The sequence below is a fragment of the Culex pipiens genome, chromosome 2, assembly GCF_016801865.2.
Source record: "Culex pipiens pallens isolate TS chromosome 2, TS_CPP_V2, whole genome shotgun sequence".
NCBI lineage: Eukaryota > Metazoa > Arthropoda > Insecta > Diptera > Culicidae > Culex > Culex pipiens.
In genome coordinates, this window is record NC_068938.1 from 164,854,465 (window position 1) to 164,876,724 (window position 22,260).

Below are 22,260 nucleotides of genomic sequence, written 5' to 3' on the forward strand. Positions count from 1 at the left end.
CAGGGTTGCCAGATCTTCAATGTTTTGGACTCATTGGAAAGGTCTTTTGATTACCTAACCAACGATGGGTCGGATGATAGATCCGGACATAGTTTTCATATAGATAAGTGAGATCCGGCTTCAAAAAAGTGCATAAATATCACTTAAGTGGTCATATCTCGAGACAGGGTTGCCAGATCTTCAATGTTTTGGACTCATTGGAAAGATCTTTTGATTACCTAACCAACGATGGGTCGGATGATAGATCCGGACATAGTTTTCATATAGATAAGTGAGATCCGGCTTCAAAAAAGTGCATAAATATCACTTAAGTGGTCATATCTCGAGACAGGGTTGCCAGATCTTCAATGTTTTGGACTCATTGGAAAGGTCTTTTGATTACCTAACCAACGATGGGTCGGATGATAGATCCGGACATAGTTTTCATATAGATAAGTGAGATCCGGCTTCAAAAAAGTGCATAAATATCACTTAAGTGGTCATATCTCGAGACAGGGTTGCCAGATCTTCAATGTTTTGGACTCATTGGAAAGATCTTTTGATTACCTAATCAACGATGGGTCGGATGATAGATCCGGACATACTTTTCATAGATAAGTGAGATCCGACTTCAAAAAAGTGCATAAATATCACTTAAGTGGTCATATCTCGAGACAGGGTTGCCAGATCTTCAATGTTTTGGACTCATTGGAAAGATCTTTTGATTACCTAACCAACGATGGGTCGGATGATAGATCCGGACATAGTTTTCATATAGATAAGTGAGATCCGGCATCAAAATTCCAGCACCCGATTCGCAACTTTGACACATTTTTATACGTAACTTTTGAACTACTTATCGGATCTTCAAACAATTTAATAGTGCAGTATGGGGCACCAAACCGAATCGAATGCAACTTGTTTGACTCAAATCGGATCAGCCAGTGCCGAGAAAACTTGGCAAGAATTTCGAGCACCAAGGGGAATACGCACACACATACACACACACATACAGACATTTGTTCAGTTTTCGATTCTGAGTCGATAGGTATACATGAATATAGGTCTATGAGCTGTTTTTCAAAAGTTCATTTTTCGAGCAGGATTATAGCCTTACCTCAGTGAGGAAGGCAAAAGACCGATTCCGTAGAGAATTGCTCTCTAGCAAAAGTGAAGAAAAAAACAAATTTCAAGGAAATGAGGAAGGTAAAAAATCAAAGTTTCATCGAAGAAATATTTAAAACTGACAATACTGTCATCCTAAATGTTGACTCGCCTCAAGTTCGTCGTAACTTTCACTAGGAGTACAAAAAAGAGTATCCAAACAACCTCTCCAAATTTCCCTGATGCCTCGTAGAGCTCTCGGTCAGAGTACCTGTCTAGCGAAGCCCATTCCTGGGAACCACCACTCCGCGCGTCAAAAGTAAGCCAAATAAACATTTTATAAATGAGTTTTTAAAACGGCCCGTCCGCGCGCTGTCATCACCAAAGGCGCACGGGGTGAAATTTGCCCTGCGGCCAAAAAGTGGTGGTCGCCGAGTGTTACCTTTTGCAAAAACCGCCGAAATTTGCACCTCCCTTAAAAGGTCGTTAGCGGAAAGTCTCGAAAATCGATTCCAAGCTGTGGACGACACGACACGTGCTTCCTGGAAGTAACCCGGGCTTGATTAGTCCCGGTGGGACCGTGCCCAGAAATTGCCATTTAAATTCTCGATGAAGGTCTGCTCTGACAGTCTGCCTGCCGGCGAAAGTCCAAGTTAACGCACACACATTGTTGGAAGCTTCGTGTGTCGGCACCAGAAGGATGAAGATGAACGGCCGTCTGGAGACCCTGTGGGATCCTTGTGTTTCAGCGCCGGAGAGCAGCTCGGTCATGAAATAGAAATTTCAATTTTCTTTGAACTCACTTATGTAATTTTTTTTTGAAATTTCGCTGAAATGTAAAATCGGATAATTTTCAAAATGTGCAATATTTCCAAAAAATCGATTCAGCTTATTTTTCAAAATTGATAATTTTACTGTGTAGCACTAAACCATGACGGAGCCACACCCCGTGGTAGAAAGCATCATCCAGCATGATTCACGGCACAACCGGGCAGGCTAGACACTTGCCAAGAAGGATGGAGAGGGCACACGTGAGCGTTTTCTTCCTCGTGTGAGCGATGGCTGGGGCCCGCGCGTGGGTGTTACAGAATGTGAAAATGATGGTGGTCGTCCCGGGTTCTGGCTGATCATTAAGTATATGTTTTTTTTTGTGCAATTTAATACATCTTGTGATGTTACTGGCGGAGAAAGTAGAGAACAGAATCAAGTCGAAGGAAAAATTGCTTTAAAGGTTGTAATTCAATTTACCTTACTTTTTCATGTTAATCCATTTTAAAATAAGACTTGAAATATAGAAATAAAACGTTGTTTGTTGAAAAAAGAAAGGCAATTTTCAAAAGTTAACTTTGGAGATCATTTTGAACATACACTTAACTTATCTTGTTTTATGTTTTAAATATTTGTATATGCATTTATCTTGTTTAGTTTTTTATTGCTAGTTTATGCATTTTCAAGAAAACTATTCTCTTTTGCCTATTTGATGTCACATTGATTTATAAAATATGACAAAGTCACATAAAACAAGTAAAATAATCAAACCAAAGATTTTCATAAAAAAACGGCCTAACTTTCCATAATTTTGAGGATTCAAAATTGGTTCAAAATTGATTTTTGGCGAATTTTTAGATCGAGGCCCGTCCAGAGGCGATGTTGACGCTACCCCTAGGAGGGCCTTTGATGAAGAAATTCCTTCAATCTCATTCTTCATACAATGTTTGATCTGCAAAAAAACATTGGAAACGAGCTCTCCTTTTTTTAACTGATCAGCACTGGTTTGAATATAATTCCATCTTCGTTCTTCGTCATTCTGGTTATGCCTTTGCCATGACCACTGCACAGGGGTCCAAATGAGTGGAAAATTGATTTTTCGGAAAATGGTGAAGTTTTGGAGTTGTGGTGTTTTCAAAAGGTATGAGGCCAGAAATGGAAAGGAGCTGAGCAATTCTCTATGAAATCGGTCTTTTTTCTTTAATTTTAATTTTGGTATTATTTAAAATTGAAGATACGTTTTTGGTGCCTTCGGTATGTCCAAAGAAGCCATTTTGCATCATTAGTTTGTCCATATAATTTTCCATACAAATTTGGTAGCTGTCCATACAAAAATGATGTATGAAAATTCAAAAATCAGTAGCTTTTGAAGGAATTTTTTGATCGATTTAGTGTTTTCGGCAAAGTTGTAGGTATGAATACGGACTACACTGGAAATAAATGTTACACGGTAAAAAACATTTTGGTGATTTTTTATTTAACCTTTTGTCACTTAAACTTGATTTGCAAAAAAACACTATTTTTAATTTTTTTTTTCATTTTTTGATATGTTTTAGAGGACATCAAATGCCAAATTTGCGGTAATTTCCAGGTTGTGCAAAAAATCTTTGACCGAGTTATGAATTTTTAATCAATACTGATTTTTTTTCAAAAAATCAAAATATTGGTCGCAAAATTTTTCAACTTTATTTTTCGATGTAAAATCAAATTTGCAATCAAAAAGAACTTTAGTGAAATTTTGATACAGTGCACCGTTTTCAAGTTAAATCCATTTTTAGGTGACTTTTTTGAAAATAGTCGCAATTTTTCCTTTTTTTTTAATTAGTGCACATGTTTGCCCACTTTTGAAAAAAATATTTTTGAAAAGCTAAGAAAATTCTCTATATTTTGCTTTTATGAACTTTGTTGATACGACCCTTAGTTGCTGAGATATTGCCTTGCAAAGGTTTAAAAACAGGAAAATTGATGTTTTCTAAGTCTCACCCAAACAACCCACCATTTTCTAACGTCGATATCTCAGCAAACTGTGCACTAAGGCTGGTACAAATATTGTTAAAAGTTTTTGTCACCCCCCTTCCTTCAAAATTGGCCCGAAAAATCAGGGGGCAAAAAAATATTTTTACAATAAACTTCAAAATTTCAATGAAAATTCAAGTGCAACCAACTGAAATCAAATTAAAATACATTCTCCTGCGTTTAAAATCATTTTTAGCATGTTTGGGTTTATTACAAAATCTCAAGATTTTTTGAAAATTTTTGATGCAAAATCTTTTTTTTCGATACAATTTTTGTTCTTGTCAGATCTTAGATTTTTTTAAACTAATGATTGCAAAACAACTGAACTAGTGTAAAATGCATTTTTAAACACTTTTTTCATTTAAATGTGAAGACTATGGTTTGTTATTTAAATTTTTAATTTTTTTTATTTTTTTGCCCCCCCTTGACCTCGGCCAGGGCCGAGGGACAAAAACTTTTTTAAATATTTGCATCGGCCTAATTTAAAAAAAAAAATGAAAGACTGCGACTATTTTCAAAAAGTCACCTGAAAATTGATTTTACTTGAAAACGGTGCACTTTATCAAAATTTCACTAAAGTACTTTTTGATTGCAAATTTGATTTTACATCGAAAAATGAAGTTGAAAATTTTTGCGACCAATATTTTGATTTTTTGAAAAAATCAGTATTGATTAAAAAAATCATAACTCGGTCAAAGATTTTTTGCACAACCTGGAAATTTCTGAAAAGTTGGCATTTGATGTCCTCTAAAACATATCAAAAAATGAAAAAAAATAAAAATAGTGTTTTTTGAAAATCAAGTTTTAGTGACAAAAATTTAAATTAAAAATCACCAAATTTTTTTTACCGTGTATAATTTTTTTTTCAGTGTTGTCCTTTCATACCTACAGCTTTGCCGAAGACACCAAATATATCGGAAAATTCCTTCAAAAGATACAGATTTTTGAATTTTCATATATCGTTTTTGTATGGACAGCTGCCAAATTTGTATGGAAATTTATATGGACAAACTAATGATGCAGAATGGCTTCTTTAAGCATACCGAAGGCACTAAAAAAGTTTCAAACGGATTAAAAAATACAAAAAATAAAATTAAAGAAAAAATACCGATTTTGTAGAGAACTGCTCATATAAAAACATCGTCATTCTGGTTATGCCTGTGCCATTACCACTGCACATGGGTCCAGATCGCAAAATAGAGTGGAAAATTTATTTTTCGAAAAATGGTGAAGTTTTGTAGTTGTGGTGTTTTCAGAAGAGTTGTTGCAAATGGAAAGGGGCAAGTTTGGCTTAGTGAACAGCCTATTTTATAATTCAAAAGATAACATTTTGTTCAAAATCCTGAAATTGGCAATTGTAAAAACCCTCCCCCAGTCATCACACTCCCCATTTACCTTATCTCTACTGGCATCCTGGGCGCGGGCTTTGGCACTTTTTGGTTTATCGTGGATGGGTTTGCTTTTGGCGACCACCGGCAGCCCACCGTCGATCATGGTGACCATGACGCGCCGGTTCTGGTTCGGCGCCGGCTGCTGACTATGACTACTGCTGCTGGAATGCTGGGATGATTTCGTCGTCGCTGATGCGGCGCAGTCCTGCTGGTGATGGTGCGAGTGGTGATGCTGGTGCGACGGCAGAACCTGCTGCTGTTGCTGGTGGGATACGGGCGGACGACCAGCGTCCACGGCCGGCGATTGGATTGTACTGAGTCGGTTCTTTTCCTTCTCCTTCTGGAGCTGGGCTATCGTGGCGGGGGTGTGGGACTTGGAGCGTTTGAGAAACTTCATCATCGGGTTCTTGACCCGGTACTGGACGCCGGAGTCGTCGTTCCGACCGGTGGTGGAGTGATCCGCTGCGGATCCGGTGGACCGTTTCTCGCCGGTGGAAGCGCCGAGCACGGTGTTGGCATCTAGGGAGTGTACCTTGTCGTCTAACCTTCGGAAGCTGCCGTCGGGCAGCTTGACGTAGCACCCCTCGGTCATCTTGTGGTACGAATCGGAAGGTAACTTGTGGTAACCGTTGTCCAACGTTTTGTAGTAACAACCGTCAGTCTTGTGGTAGGCTTCGCCCGATTTGAAGAACTCTTTGCTGCTCGTCGAGCTGAACACGGCACAGGAGTCTTTGGTTCCGTCCCGGCTGAGGTTCAGGTCGTTACTCAGCGTGGTCGCGGTACTGACGGGCGGGGCCGCCGCCCCGTTGCTCAGCAGCAACTGATCGATGTTTTTACTCTCCGTCCGAGCCTTGTGCAGCGGATCCTTGATGTGGTGCTCCTTCCCGCTGAACGAGTTCTCCTTCTTGAGCAGTTTGATGTTCGCCAGCGCCGGCTGCACCGACGAGTGCCGGTGGTAGATCTTCTTCCCGTTTCGTCCGACCGCCGCGTGGTGGTGGTTGTTGTTGGTCCCCGTCGGGGTGCTCGAAATTTGCCCCATGATACTGGACAAGCTCTTGATGGCGTACGCCGCGTCTAGTTTGTTGCCCGCGAGGGTTGCCACCTCGTACATGCTACAGTTCCGCCGCTTCCCGTGGCACCGGGAAGGGGGGGAAGCGAGGTCACGTGGGACGTACTAGCTGCTTCGGCACATGCCGCGACCTTGACCTGCGAACACAGTTTGTGTCGATTGTGATACATCGGGAACAACAACTTCACGCTGATGGACATACACTCGATTCTCCGCGGGGGAATCTTTCCACGTGCAGTTTCTTTTTTGTTTTGCAAAAATAAAGGTCAAGCCTGCATACGGTAGTAGTAGTTACAGGTCGCTTCAGGGAAGTCGTACGAATGTCGGTCATGGAATCAACATGCATTTCATTCTCGCGTGTAGTCGTTGGCTGTCTTGTGCCATTTATATAAATGACGGGAAACACTTGCTGGTGTGCTATAGCTATGGGGAAAAGTGGGTTTTCGCTAGTCTGAAGTCGAGAGTCGATTCCCTACGGTACATTCCGAAACATGACCGGAGATAGTTTGATAGTAGATAAACAGTTTTCGGTAAACGTACTCCCTACCCACCACATCGGATGAGAACCCTCCCCATTACAAAGTGCCTTTGTCTCGGTTGATCTTGATATCGTTAAACTGCTAGTCAGAACGAGCACCGCGATGATTCATCGCGGTGACACGTGCTGTATCGTACGGGAACAGTAACAGGTTTGACCGGTGCGCAACTAATCGTAGCGTCTAATTAGGTTCTACTCATCAGATAAGAACGTAAATTGAGCTTGTGACCATTAGTAGCTTTTTTCCGAGTGATTCGAGCAGCTGCTCGAAACGGCGTTTTACGCTCAGAAAACGCTGGAGAAGTATAAAATGCAATCGGCAAGCAAAATTTCTTGGATGATGCAGATCTGACTCATCAAAATTGAGTTTATTGCGGTTTTAAGAGAATGAATCATCAAAAATCTTCGTATTGGACGTATTGACGAAGTGAGCAACCGAAATTTCATCTATTCACACAAAATTTTCACAACAACTGAAACAAACAAAACTTGAAACTCAATCCAGACGTGATAATAAACTCTCCAAACTTTCCGAAACGACATGGAGAGTGGTCCGTCTGCTCATTTCCATTATGAATGAATTCTTACCAGCAGAACTCTACACACAAGTCGTAAAAAAACGCTCGCCACGTTCGCTACAGAGAATGCCAGCGATAGAAATCGAGAAATAAAGAAGGAAAACATCAACAACAAAAGCCAGCACAATTCCACCTCCTCCACCGCGGTCGGATTGCTGCTCAAAAACCTGCAAAACAGGTTTTGATCCAGCTGCCCCGAGAGCGCGCGCGTGTGGGGCTGAATTCCTCTCCAACATGGTTGGGGTCTACAACAGACCGCGCGCGTATGTGTGTGCGCAGTAATTTGAAGAATACATGGAGGAACCCGCTAAGAAACGCTGTGAAGAAACGGCGACCTTGCAACGACCCGCGCTGCAACAACTCCTCAGCGATCTACAGCGTGCAGCAGCTGCAGCGGGTTTGTTTTGTCTTTGGTTTCTGTCTTTGGTTGGCGTTTCTCGATTCGCAACGCTAATTGTGATTCGATCCGCCGCCGCGATCATAAGGTTTTCGCGCAATGTTGACGCGCGCGCGGATTTGAAAGGAACCAGCTTTTGAAAGTGCACGGCCGGATGGTCGGGGTCAGATCATGGATATAATAAACCACAGGCACACACACGTATTATGACTTCAATTTGCAATTAAGATGATGGTAGCTGTGGTTAAGGTGGTATTAGCTAAAGAGGAAGGCCAAACCATCTTCAATCAGCGTTAGTTTTTAATTCGAGCAGTGTATCTAGTAGTAGACTTCAAATTTTGCACTCCTAATTGCAGAAGATCGTTGCTAATATTAAGCAGGACCATTAAACGTGATGAAATCGAAATTCGAGCAGCTGCTCGAAACTGCTCGAATTTGGGTTTAGTGCCAGAAATCGATAGTTCAAAACAACTGTAAGCAGATGGCTTATTTTAACAGTAAAAAAAAAAATGCAAACAAAGGTAAACTTGTTACAAAAAACTATTCACTGCCATGACCTCGATGCGGTTCGACCTTGTTTCGCGCGTGACCTCCATCATCTTCCAGCGCAAATCATTTTACATCGTCGACCGCACTTGCCGGAGTTGATGCACTTTGCAAACACACACACACAAACCTCCCGGGCGGCCATTAAATCGAATCTTTTTGGGCAGCGCCTGAGAGTGGCTTTCAAGTGGTCAAACACGTTGGAAAATAGTTTGCAGTAAAAGCAAGCACGCGAAAAAAAAAACATGGTCAGAGAAAACTACAACACGTTTTTTTGCTTTGCTCATGCACTTGCCTTCGACGACCGCAATAAGACGCAATGCGAAGGAGTGAGAAAAAAAAAACGAAGCCGCCGAATGGCACAATAAACGAAATAAAACGCCAACAACATCGATACCCGAACGGTGAATGGTGATGATGTCATTTCGGTGTAGCGCGCGAACGCGCAATTGAGGTGACACTTAACGGTGCTTTTAAACTCCGTGGAGCGATACATGTCATGGTAGGAATTGATGCGAAGTGCTGATGTAGGTCTGGAGGGAACCCTCTTCGGTTTGTTTTTATAGCTCAATCAAATGTCAACTCTTCGCGCGAAAGTCGAAAGAATTTAATTTCACTGTGATACGCGCTTGCACGCCAAGGTTTGGAACGGCAAAGAAGGTCGCGCGACAAGTGGAACTGTTCGCGCTGGTTGCATGACACATAAATTACGCGACCAACGCGCGTCCGAGCGGAAGTGGGCTGACATTTAGAACAGTAAACAGTGGTTTTTATGCCATTCGAGCAGTTTTTCTGGCACTAGCCAGCGTTAATTTGACACTAAATTGAGGAGTAATATTGTATGACTTAATTAGACTAACTTACGATGATAAAATCGACATTCGAGCAGCTGCTCGAAACTGCTCGAATTCGCGTTTAAAGCTAGAAATCGATAATTCAAATTCGCCAAACGCAAGTTGCGTACTCGCATCACCATAAACCACCCAGCAACACGCTGTAGTCGGTGAAATTAACACGTAAATTTAATTGCATCGCCCACCAGCACACACTCTCTCCTGTGCCAGTAACCCTCATTCCCTGATGCACGGGGAAAAGCTACCGCGCGGTCGTGACAAAGAAGTTTTATTTTTTGCTTAATTTATGCATGGTTTGAAGAGAGTTGCAGCGAGTTGAGTTCGCTGAAGAGTGGTCGATGTAATTGGATATCTGCGCTGCCAGCCTTCCCCAACATGGAGCTTTAGAGCTTTGCATGGTGCCGACTTTGGAAAGTTGTTTGCCGAGGATCGATTCGAGGGAAGCAAGGCCCGTTTGACACTAATTTGACACCGCGATATATCTCACGCTCGATTTGGGCTCGTACATCACACGCTCTGCCTCAAATTTGGGTGCCACAACATGACGGCACAGGGTGAAAGTTTATTTTTAATCACACGGCACAATCGACAGTGGGGGGTTAGAATGAAAATAGAGACGTAGCCACCCCTTTGTTTACAATTAATTACGACTAGCAGAGCGCTGACGTACGATTGTCGTCGGGCAAGTGATGCAAATACTGCAAGGCGCAGGTTCTATTTCTTTGCTCCGAGTGCCGAAGATCAGACATTCCGAGATGGGTACGTCAGACTTGAGCGCTTGAGTTGGGATTGGGTCATTTGAACGAAATTTGATTCGTCGAAAGGTCATTTTTTTTTATTTGCCCTCATAAAAACGAGATAAGAGACGAATATTGTAACGCAATATTTGTTTTAACATTTCTAATTGAGGAATAACATTCTAAAAATTAATAGCAACAATTTCCGAGGATTAAATCAAAATTCGAGCAGCTGCTCGAAACTGCTCGAATTTTATTTTCAGACCAAAAATCAAAATATCAAGTTCGCTTAAAGCTTTTGGGACTGAAGAAATAATTTTAGACGTCAGAAAAATGCTAAAAGAGACTTTTTTCTGAGTATAAAAGGGTTCGTTTCACGTCGAAATTATTTTCGGCGAAACAACCAAACCCCCCATCTGCACAGAGAGCATCGAAACGATGTCACCGGCGGCGTGTGGTGTGTTATGACACCAGCAACCGCTTCAGGGGTGAAACTAGACGACTTCAGTGCAGGCATGTTAATGAACTCTCTTCTCGTCGCTCGGACAAATTGTGTGCGCTGGCGGAATGTATATGGCGATGAAGATAATAGTTTTGCTAAACTGTGCCGAACCAGAGTGGTGGAGGAGCTTTTGTTCAGGATTGAAGTCATGACAATGACACTCTCTCTCGGGAGAGCGATTTAGCATCCCCAAATGACATCATCCTTGCGGGTTTGTTGAGCTCGTTTGATGTAGAGGTCATGGAGGCGATTTTGAAAAGTTTAGAGAGCGTGAAGATATTCCAGTTCTGGTTTTCTTAAGAAACAATGAAATAATCAACTCGTGAGGGGTCATTACACGGCTCGACCTCAAACCAGCCCGGGCAAGGCTTCCGGGCACGTACCTTCTCGGGTTTATTGTTATGAGTTCTGTGTTTCGTACTCCCCCACCAAAGAATTCAATCGCGTAAATGCCTAAACCAATCTCTCCATCTTGGAATTGTTATCGATTTCCTGCCCATCAGGCTTTGTGTGTGCATTGCAGGTAGCTAATAGTTGTAGGTGGAGGTACACAAGTGCTGCTACCCAACTATATCGCAAAAGGCGCTGATTCATGGGCACGATAGAAATCATAAAAAGAGCGTCCATATTTTACATAAACTCAAATAACAATCCCTCTCCTCGCCCGCATCCTTTCACGCCTTTGAACTCGACTTTTGATTTCACTTAACCCCCACACACTCTCACACTTCCGATGAAGATAGAGACGGACTTCCCGGTCTACGCTCTCTCTCATAAAAAGGGGTTGGGGTAATTACAGCGCGCAGCGGCAAAGGGTTATTATTGTTATTATCACCTTTGCCGTTGCCGCCAAAGTGCATTATGGCAAGTGTCCACCACACGTGAACGATCGCGGCCCGATTTCCGGTTCGGAGTGCAAATTGCATTATGGTTAATGTAGGGTAGAGTGGCGCAGTGTTGGAATTCGAGCAGTTTTGGATTGGGGAAAATCGGGTTTGAAGTGTGAAATTGATGTACCATTGTTGTGAAGCGATTTTCTATAAATAAAATATTCTAATTGATACCCTGAAGAAGTTCTGAAGTGGACCGAAACGTCGAAAAAAATCAATCGACTCCTCTCTTGAAAAAGAACTTCAAACCGGATTTTTTCGAGCAGTGTGAAATAGCTTCCATCGAATAGATCGACAATACGCCATCTACCTTAAACTCACAGCTGACGCAGTTGAGAGCCTCCATGTGTGGCGAGCCTTATGTTGAGTCCATAAACCGGCTTCAGTCCCAGTACAAAGCAGCCTGGGAAGCAACGCGGATAATGAAATTCAAAAATATTCCAACAATTTCCAGCTCGCCATAGACGACGGAGCTTAACTGCATTTAAAGTGCAGCTGTAACTACAATCCATAGATGAAACAAGTTAATCGCATTCACGACCTTCGGTGAACAGTAATTACATTCCCCCGACCAGTTAGCCAGCAGCAGCTATTCTAGTGGAGTTGACTTGCTTACTGAGAGTTCAAGCTCGGTGATCATCGCGCGATGCGCAACAGTCCCGCGTAATGGATTTCGATTGGCTAGTCAGTGTGATTAACTAAAATGGCAACCTTTGCCAGTTTGATGAATGTCGCTTAAAAGTGAGTTGCGCCTTTGTTCCGGGATTAGACGATGATCGAGTGATCGCTACAATGTCACGAGGACTAGTTTGATGTATCGATCAAAACAAAGTGAAGTTAATTAACACTTCAAAAATCACGCGCTCCAATTAGAAGGAAACAGCTGCTACTTCTTCAAACCTGATACATCCAGTTTTAATTAGATATAGCTTTAAATATCTTTGAGATTGACTCACTACAGTTGACATTTCTTTTAAAGCAAGATGTTTAAAGTTTTGTGTTGCTTTTGGCGTTAGATAACATTGCCGAGTAAATTCGAGCAGTTTTTTTCGTCTAAATTCAATTTATTAATGATGCTATGTTTAAAAAAACAAATACACAATTTTTTCAAGAAATTGGAGTAGCTGCTCAAATACTTGATGTAATTGTAAAGATTTATGCCACAATTTTTACTATTTTTGAATGAATAAGTAATCAGCAAAATGTTTTTTGTATCGTAGATTTTGTAATTATTGTTTTATATTAAATTAGAGCAGTTTCAAGCCTTCTTGGCTACCTGATAGTTCAATTTTAGAACAAGTTTTCTTTCACATTTGAGATTCCTCTCCATGTTGAATATATTTTACATTGATCAATGCATTGTCTATTGTATTAACGCACTGTAACCCATTCAATGATATTGTTTTCTTATAAAAATAAATAAGAGAAACCTACATCATTTTCACTTGAAAATGTGGAACAAGCTTCATTTCTCAAACTCCATTCGATCGACTTCCCACGCAAATCTCCGTGTACGATCATCCCATTAAAAACCACATATCGCGAGATCAAACGATCTCTAACGCTAGTCTTACTCCACAGCTGGTTACACCTCTAGAGTTCATAAAAGAGACAAACCCCGTGTAGTACAAGCTCAAGTGGGCCACCCAGCCTTGTACGCATCTCGCAAAACAATGCATTTCATGAAAACCAAATTAACTTTGCGCACACCCACCCACATTCGAGCACTTAAAGGGGTTTCACTAATCGAAAGTGCTCGAAACGGTCCCACTCCCATCAATTAGCCCACATTTTAATCGCGCCAGCGAGGAAAATCGGGTGGGAAAATCACAAACTTTTTCCCATTTATGTCGTGTTGCTCGCGAGAATTACATTACAGACGGTGCTACTGACATAATGCATTATTTGCACTGTGAATTGCCTCAGCGCGGCAAGGTTCGAGCACACGGTGATTAATGATTCTACCACTTTTCCGAACTATTTATCTAATGAAAAATACATTAATACACTGCGATTGGCGGAGCGTGGTGGCCTTTGCAGAACAACTCTTGCGATTGCATTGAGGCAAAAGATTGGATTTGAGTGTGTGTGTGTGTGTGCGCGAAAAGAAGTAGTTCAGAACTACGGCGAGAGTACTATCATTAGCTGCCGGTCCATTACTGTGGACTTTAATAGAGTAAGCCCGGCTAGCAAAAAGTATAGAGAGCAGTTGTAACGACGAAGAAACGTGTGTTTTAGCGGAAAGCAATGAAGAAAAAAAAATGGACGAAAACGATTAGCGCGCGGCGAGTGTTGTTTCTTCTCTGGGGATCAAATTGGATTTGAAAGAATTGCCAGTGTGTGAAATGGTGGAATTGTAGTGGTTTTGTGGTAGCTGTATGTGAGTTTGATAATGGAAGAATGATTTCTGAGAAAATCTGGTAATTTTACAACAGTTTGGAAAAATTCGAGCAGCTGCTCGAATTTTTAAAAACTGCTCGAAATTGTTCGAAAATACTTAGTGATCATTTTAAAGTAGTTTATAATCAACATAATAACATATTACAAGCAAATACACTATAAGGCTACTTATTTTGTGTAAAAAACTTAAACTTTAACCTTAAATTATTTAAAACATTTCGAACGATATTAAAAAAAACTCAAGTTTACTTTTCATATGATAACATATCGCACGTGTGCGCAGCCGTAGCTACGATTCCATTGAGTTATCGCGCCCGTAATCTGCATAATTTGCGGGAAAATTTGTTCCGACTAACTACTCCAATACTGTTGCAGCACTGTTCAACCTCGATGTAATTTATGCAATTGTATACTACGCTGGGACAGATCAAAATCGTTCGCCGTTTGACAACGAGTTCTGAAACGCGTCGCACAACAACAACAACAGCGACAATTCTGAGCTTTAGTTGTAGCTTCAGCAGATGACTTGGAGCAAGATAACTCCGTGTAGAAGATGCAAATAATTAGAGCAAATAGAGCTGTGTCTGTGTGCACTTTCACGTTAATGTATGTGTGAAAGATAAAATAAATCTCGTCCATGTGATCACGGCTTTTGAACGTCTCTGGAGCCGGCTATTTACGGAATATCGCGCGGCGATAACCGCGTTCCCCATGCTCTGGTAACACAAACGAGCAAATAGTTACCATACTCATTTGCACAATTTATGGCCCGTTTGGGTGGTAGGATAGCTAGCACGTCATAGCGGCAGTTCCAGGCATATTTTTGAGGTATCAACAAAAGGGTGGAAAGATCAACGGGAATGTTTGTCGAGAAATTTGTTCACTAGTAAACAATATTTTCGAAGTTATGTAATTTTACACAAAGTTTAATGTGGAAATGCAAGGCATTTCACAGTGCCAAAAACATGCTCGAAAACGTTGAAGTTAGGAGCCAACTTTAAAAAATACAAGAATAACTCAGTTGGTTTGGGCGCGCTCCAAACAGTAACAATCGACGAACTGCGATCCGAATCCGGTGAGCGATCTTTTAGGAACTTACAGTCTCTAAACGTAGTAATTTCTGCGGAATCGTCACCATTTGTCCTAAACATGACCAAAACGCAAAAAGTAAATCCTCCGCTTCCATCACAGGGTTCGTAACACGAGTAACAAACTTTCATGTCCAGGCACAGTTTAGAACACGGGAACATTATGCTGCGTTGTGTTGCACACGGGTCCTTCCGTGAAGTTCGCGCGCTACCGTTGACGAGGACGACGCCGATGAAAAATGGCTTTTCCCTAATCTCGTTACAAGTCGCGTTTTACGGAACGCTAAGGTCGCCGTCGACGAGGTTAAAAATAATTTCCATTGATTTTCTACACCGCTAACCTTGTAATGAGCGATAATCTTGAACACGCTAGCTAGGTTAGGGTTGAAACTGTAATAAATCCTAGAGCAATTACGAACTGAAAATAGATTCGAGCAGCTGCTCGAATTTTCTTTCTTGAGGCTTTACGATTCAAAAACCTCGAGGTTTCCTTTCTGAAGCCACCGTTCAAGATTTCCGCGACCCCGGAGGCCTATAATCCGTCATTTATAGTCTTAAAGAAGCTTTTTGCCCCTTCTGTTCGTGCCGTGACCGTTTCGTTCGGCACGAAGGCGTGCTAATTGCTTCGATAAGGCCAAAGTGCAAGTCCTTGTGTCGTTGGTACAAATTTCTTCGCGGATGACCTCCCCAGATATAGGTGAACATGACACACGAAGTGGGGATTAAACCTGTGCACCTTTCTTGGACCGTTTTTCTTCTAGGTTAAGGGAGGGCAGTTAAAAGTTGGCCCTGGGAAGGGGGGAAAATCCTCCCCCTGCGGCAAGGTAACAAAGAAAACGTGCAGAGAAAATTGAGTTTCGTGTGAGTCGCTCGAGTTTGGTTATCGCAGGTCCGCTATCGAACACTAAATTTATACTCTCATTATTATTAATGTGTCGTTTCGTAGAAAGAGAGTAGTTCTTGCGTCCCCGGGTGGGATTTATGGTTTTATGGTAGAGGGGGTTTTGGGACGCGCGCGAACGCTCGGTTATGCCATCATGCACGATTTAAAGCAATTTTTTTGCGTCTCTTCCAGTTAGCACTCTATAGGCAAAGAGCAAAAAAAAACTTTGCTAATTGGTTGCGATGATGGCTTTACGATTATATAATTCTGAGGATATTCGAGACGGGAGTTATGTTTTGGGGAATGTGTTTCACTTTTATGACGATTTGCGTGGTTTATGATATTAAGTTATGGCAGTTAGTTATTCGCCTCTGTAAAAGCAGATGTGACTGAAATGTAAAATTTACTGCTTTTTGGAAGTTTCTGGTGTGCTACCACCCATTTTCAGTCAAACTAGCAAATTCGAGCAGCTGCTCGAAACTGCTCGAATCGCCTAAAAATCGTCGAAAATGCTACGCAGTCCAACAAAACATCTTATTAGACTAAAAGCTACTCATAATCTTCACTTTCCACCGAGAAAACACCCCGTCATTTTCCACCGTCTTTCTCACTTGAGAAGATAATAACCTAGAGACAAAACGAGGCACCAGTACCTGCGCTGACCTACTTTTGAATGCACTCTCTGCAAAACAACACACCCTCCGGGGGCGTGTGGCTCACTTGGCACTTGGCCGCCATCTACTCCCGTCTCTGCAGCATCTTGGAAAGAGGTGTACGCAAAAATGCTAGTCAAACACGGCGCTGCGAAGCTGTTGCAACACAGAACCTGCAAAACAGCAGCCGCGGTAGCAGGGCTAATTATCCACCTTCGAGCGACGGATTGCAAAGTCTTTTTTCCTAGGAATCATTTATTAAAATTGCAGTGAAATCAGTGACTGGCAGCCACTTCTTGCCCCCCCCGTCTGAGTTTGCATTTACATTAACATTTCGTGCCCAATGCATCATGAAATAGCGTACTGTAGTTTCTGACTCATGCGGTACTCTTTGCTGAACTCGGGGAGATACCCATTCAGCCCTCTTTGAAACATGGATGCCGTCATAACAATAATAGCGCCCATTAATAAGAGTGGATTTTTTTTTGTTTCTCGCTCACACATATATACATCGACACCTACACATTAACAGGCGGGAGCGCGCGAGAATGCGAGGTGTATGACTTGTCAAGAAATCAAGCAAATCATCTTGCGAAAGAGAAGAAACAAGTTGGAGCGACAATGTTGGAAATCGTTAAAGTGTGACTTTTCCACTCAGTTTTTAAAGCTTGTCCTGTACAAATAGCGGAAAAAGCTCACCATTAGCCTTTGAATTTATTAAAAACTCTTGAAACATATATAATACATCTCAATTCATCGAAACAAACAAGAAACAGTAAATTCGAGCAGTTTCGAGCAGCTGCTCGAATTTTAATTTTTCATGGGAAATCGACTAATTCGGCATGGAAAATGTGTTTCCACAACTTTAATTCACGAAATACCACAAAACCCCACTTTCCGACACATATCTCGCAATCCGTTGCAGTCATTTGTCCGCAGCGGTGTCGGGCCAAGTCTGCACAGGAATGCGACGAGCTGCAAGCTCGCTTTAAAAGATAGTGCTTTTATGATTCTCCAGCGTCATGGTTGTGAAGATATGTGCCACCAGTGCAGTTTGTGTGTGTGTTTTGCCATCTCGGCGCACACCAACGGTTATGTAAACACACATAGCAGCAGCAGCATCAGCTGGCTGTTTGTCAGTTTGAGCATGAACCCAGCAGTAGGTCGTAAGCGGGACTGTGAAAAATGCTAGACGGCCGCGCGCTAACAAGAGGAATTTCGATGTCGTTGGAGGAAAAGTAATTTGATTAGGTTTACAGTTGACAAATCGCGAGGCACAGTGAGTGATGAAATTTGTCCTGTGAGCGGGTTTTGCGTGGTGGAACACCTGTTTCGGTGGGTTGGGAATTGCGTTGGATGAAGAATTCGGAGATTGGACAGATTCTCGGAATGCCTGTGCAAAGTTCACTGCTCTTAAATCATTCTACTGTGACATTTGGGAGCCTTAATTTCAATATCACTGCACGGAGAAAAAACCGTTCTGAAATTCGTGAACAAATGTGCATGTAATCGCATACTTTCGCTGTTCATGAAATCGTGAACTTTTTTATGATATCATGAAGAAAAAAACACGATATCGTGCACATAGTTCATGAAATCGCAAACTGATTCTTATGTCTGAAAAAGCTTTCCTGTTTCAATTACATGGTTTTGTGACGCCACCTACCTGTGAATTGTTGTTGGCCTAGGGAGCTTTCTAACATTTCATGCACTCACACTAGTGCAACGCAGTCTTTTGTTCTCATGCGTAGTGGAACGAATTTTGACGTGTTCAAACAAGATTGTGTTGATCTATCCACATTTAAAGAAAAAAAAAGTTTTCTCATTTTGAATTATTTAATTTAAATTTAAACACAACGCGGATTCGCTAATTCGGATGGAACTGAATTCAAATTAGCAAATCCGAATTCACTAATTGGAACGACTGACAGCTGTCAAAAGCTTGAAACCACGTGTTCGGAAATCGTCGAATAGTGGGGTTAAAATGGCAACATGAGTTTGGCAACTGGTTTTGACGTTTGAGTCCTTTTTTTTTATCGAAAACGTTCGAATTATCGGACTTTCGAAGTAGGGAAATTCGAAATAACGAATCAGATCTGAACTAATTAAAAGTAATATAAAATATTAATACATTAACGTAAACGGAATCAAACATTCCGTTCGTTGTAAAAGTACCTAAAATCTTAATAGGGTACTAAAGCCCAAAGTAATTTTTTATGTACAACGGTAAAAATCATTTCTGATCACTTTTTTAATGTTCACTTAGAACGAGCTGTCAAGTAATTTACTACCTGTTAAGAAAAGCCGCGAAGTTGAATTCCGCACAAATTATTAGAAATTTATTAATCAGCTATTTGAACAATTTAATTGTTTTATTGTTGTGCATAAAAATAACATAGCACTTTACTGCCCATGTTCGCATAAATGTCCCATATGCAAAAACAGCAAGCTGAGAAAAGCGCTAAACAAGTTTGTCCCACACATAAGGATACGTGTTAAGTTTCCACGAAAAAACTGGATTTCCTCCTGATTTCTAGAACAAAGTACTGGATGTTATAGGCTCTTTTGAAAGAGCACACGATTTTGAACCAAACTGCATCAATAACTCAAAAGTGACGAAAATGCATATGGGACATTTATGCGATCATGGGCAGTTTAGGACCCTATTAAAACTTTATTTTAGGGGGGGTCCTAAATTGGGTCCTAAAATGAAGCTTAGATTGCTGATATTATTGTTTACAGCGATAAAGCTTATTTTTCTGAGTACAATGACCCTTTGTACGACCACAAAGAGTTTAAAATGGATTTTTAAATCAATTTTGAAAAATTCACCTCACTGTCCTTCTTGACAGAAAAGTTCCTACTTGACAGCTCGTTCCAAGGGGACCATAGTTGATCCATCGAAAAAATGTTGTCTTGTCATTATGTTTTATTGCATTAAAATGAAAAAAAGTGATCAGAAATGGTTTTTGATCGTGTTTTTTACCGTTGTACATAAAAATTGACATAGGGCTTTAGCACCCAATTAAGTCCGGCAATCTGGTTTCAAATCTGGTCCTAATATTCTACGATAATTGGGTCCTAAAATTAAGCATAAATTTGTGATATTATTGTTCTCAACGATAAAGCTTATTTTTCTGAGAACAATTACCCTTTGTAGATCCGCAATGTATTTAAAATTGGTTTTTAATTCAATTAAAAAAAAAACATCGCGCCCTTTCTTGACAGAAAGCATTCTACTTGACAGCTTGTTCCATGGGACCATGGTTTATTCATCGTAAAATGTTGTCTTATAAATATTTTTTGCATTAAAAAGAAAAAAAGTGATAATTAAATGTTTTTTATCGTGTTTATACCATTGCACATTAAAAATTGACATAAGGCTTTACTACCCTATTTTTTAAGAATACAATAATAGAGTTATCTACGTGCGTATGTATTGCGTGTACATACACGAATAAGATTGAGGTTAAATTTTGTACCGGCTAGCAACACAAATGGCGTGCTAGTGTGCGTGAGCTCGGGCTTAGAACTCTATACAAAGGACATGCCGGAGAAAAATATGTTCCCACAGCCCTATGTAAATTTTTATGTGCATCGGTAAAAAATCATTTCTGATCGCTTTTCTTTATTTGAATGCAAAAAAAATATGTTCAAGACAACATCTTACGATGGATCAACTATGGTCTCCTTTGTAATAGCTGTCAAGTAGGACCTTTTTTGTTAAGAAGGGCCATGAAGTTATTTTTTTTTTTTTTGAAATTGATTCAAAAATCCATGTTTATTATGTTACAGAAGGTCAAAATACTCAGAAAAATATGCTCTATCGTTGTGAACAATAATATCAGCAATTTAGGCGTAATTTAAGAACCCAATTGGGTACTAAAGCCCTATGTCAATTTTTATCTATAACGGTAAAAAAACACGATCAAAAACCATTTCTGATCACTTTTTTCATTTTAATGCAAAAAAAAATTGACAAGACATCATTTTTTCGATGGATTAACTATGGTCCCCTTGGAACGAGCTGTCAAGTAGGACCATTTCTGTCAAGAAGGACCACGAGGTTAATTTTTCAAAATTGATTTAAAAATCCATTTTAAACTCTTTGTGGTCGTACAAAGGGTCATTGTACTCAGAAAAATAAGCTTTATCGCTCTAAACAATAATATCAGCAATCTATGTTTTATTTAAGGACTCAATTTCTGATTTTCATGCAAAATATCGAAAAATAAAATATCAACTAGACTCAACCCCCGGTGGTTGGTCACTTTTTTGTTTGACACTTTTTTGGTTTGTACCCCGTTGGTTGGTCAAAGTCAAACCAAAAAGTGACGAACTGTCACTTTTTACACGGCGCTCACGCACACTACCAAAACAAACGTTTGATAGTGTGAGTGAACTCCGTGTAAAAGGGGTGTCAAACTAAAAAGTGACTCCGTTGGTTTGACAACAGTTGGTGTTAAACCATCGGGGTTTGAGTGTATGGTTCGAAAAATCAACTGTGGTCCCATAGAACAAGCTATCATAAATGATGCTCAAGAAAGACCGTGGAATTATTTTCAAATTTCACCTAGTTTTAAACGTTAATATAAAGTGTCATTGTGCTCCATAAAATAAGTTTTTTCTATATTTACGTAAAGCTTGTTAGGACCCTATTCATCACTTTTAACTTATGTATTTCGTTGATTAATAAATAAAACATACCTATTTATGAATAACTGTTACTGTCAAATTAATTTATTAACGTATTTAATTAATATGATGAATTATTTGCATTTTTAATGCGTTCCGTAATATTTGAACGATCTTCTGTTTCCGCGTCGAGTTTTCGCTGAACGGGCCCATGAAAAGCTCAGTCGCCATTGTTGTCATCGCAAAACGCAAACCAACGAAACAAGTCCGATGAAGCAGTCGCGAAAAATGTCTATCCCAAATCGTTTGCTGAAATGGACCGTTTTTGGAGAATCGGCCAATATTGGCCTCGGGTTTTCCGGGACAAGTTACGGATCTCGGTTTTGGTAAGTTTTTTCTATCTTTTTTTGTGATGTTTTGATTCTGAAGGTTTTTTTTCTTACAGGAGAAAACCACCTTGTTACGGATTGTGGTCTGCTGGAACAGGAGGCTGCCGGAACTGATTCCGACAACCAAATGACAAAGGTTAGACGTTTTTGTTTTGAGGACATCGACACCAGCGGAGAGCAGCTAACCGCCGGCAGCCTTACCAATTTCTATCCGGAAGTGCCAACTGGGTTGCTGCAAGGATATTTTAGGCGGAGAGCGGAGTTAAAGTTATATTTAAAGTGCAGTGATTATTTTACAGTGCTTAGTTTATAAAATGCAATGTCGTTATCATTATTTTTATGAATAAAGATGCTTTTTGTTTTGTTGTTTTCTTTAATAAAAGTAAACAATTCGTTTACATTATGTTTGTGGTTTCAATGAATTTCAAATGCTCCGAATTAAAAGCTTGCATAACCCACCGCTAGATGTCAGGTTGAAAGCTTCATTCACAGTATGAAACGATATGCAGATGGCGCTGTAAAATTGCTTGTAAGCTTAAAGCTCGTCGATACCAAAAAGTTTAAATCCCCTATGAAATTGGAGAAGCTTAGCGGCGTGAACAAGTGTGCATGATTTGCAATTAGTTCATGGAAATTGTTCATGGTACGTTTTCGTACCGTAGAAATCACGTTGTTCCCGGTTTCGTGGTACGTTGTTCACGATTTTCGGAACGGTTTTTTCTCCGTGTGCACGTGCATGACTGACGACAAAACAAATTTGTTTAACAATAAATGTTCAGGTTAAATCGTTGCATTGCACATTTTGTAACATCTGAGCGATGCATATTCCTTGTTATGTCCGAA

The 22,260-nt window shown here is 40.5% G+C and overlaps 2 protein-coding genes and 2 long non-coding RNA genes across 21 annotated transcripts in view; 2 read left to right on the forward strand and 2 right to left on the reverse strand.

The window, feature by feature from the left end:
- The window catches only part of LOC128092723 (uncharacterized), a 444,042-nt gene that overhangs the window by 165,103 nt on the left and 256,679 nt on the right, over positions 1-22,260 (forward strand). The window lies entirely within an intron of this gene.
- Positions 1-22,260, reverse strand: part of LOC120418433 (MAP/microtubule affinity-regulating kinase 3-like) — a 102,127-nt gene that overhangs the window by 68,722 nt on the left and 11,145 nt on the right. For all 18 annotated transcript variants that reach the window (XM_052707124.1, XM_052707122.1, XM_052707121.1 and 15 more), the window contains exon 2: positions 5,263-6,464. In XM_052707124.1, coding sequence (XP_052563084.1) covers positions 5,263-6,369 — 1,107 coding nt within the window. In that variant the 5' untranslated portion in view covers positions 6,370-6,464. The remainder of the gene's footprint in view (positions 1-5,262; positions 6,465-22,260) is intronic.
- Positions 1-22,260, reverse strand: part of LOC120424432 (uncharacterized) — a 148,982-nt gene that overhangs the window by 7,238 nt on the left and 119,484 nt on the right. The gene's annotated exons all lie outside the window — the stretch shown is intronic.
- On the forward strand, positions 21,265-21,820 carry LOC120418468 (uncharacterized). Its single transcript, XR_005605588.2, has 2 exons — positions 21,265-21,414; positions 21,474-21,820. It is a non-coding gene; the product is annotated as an uncharacterized LOC120418468 (long non-coding RNA).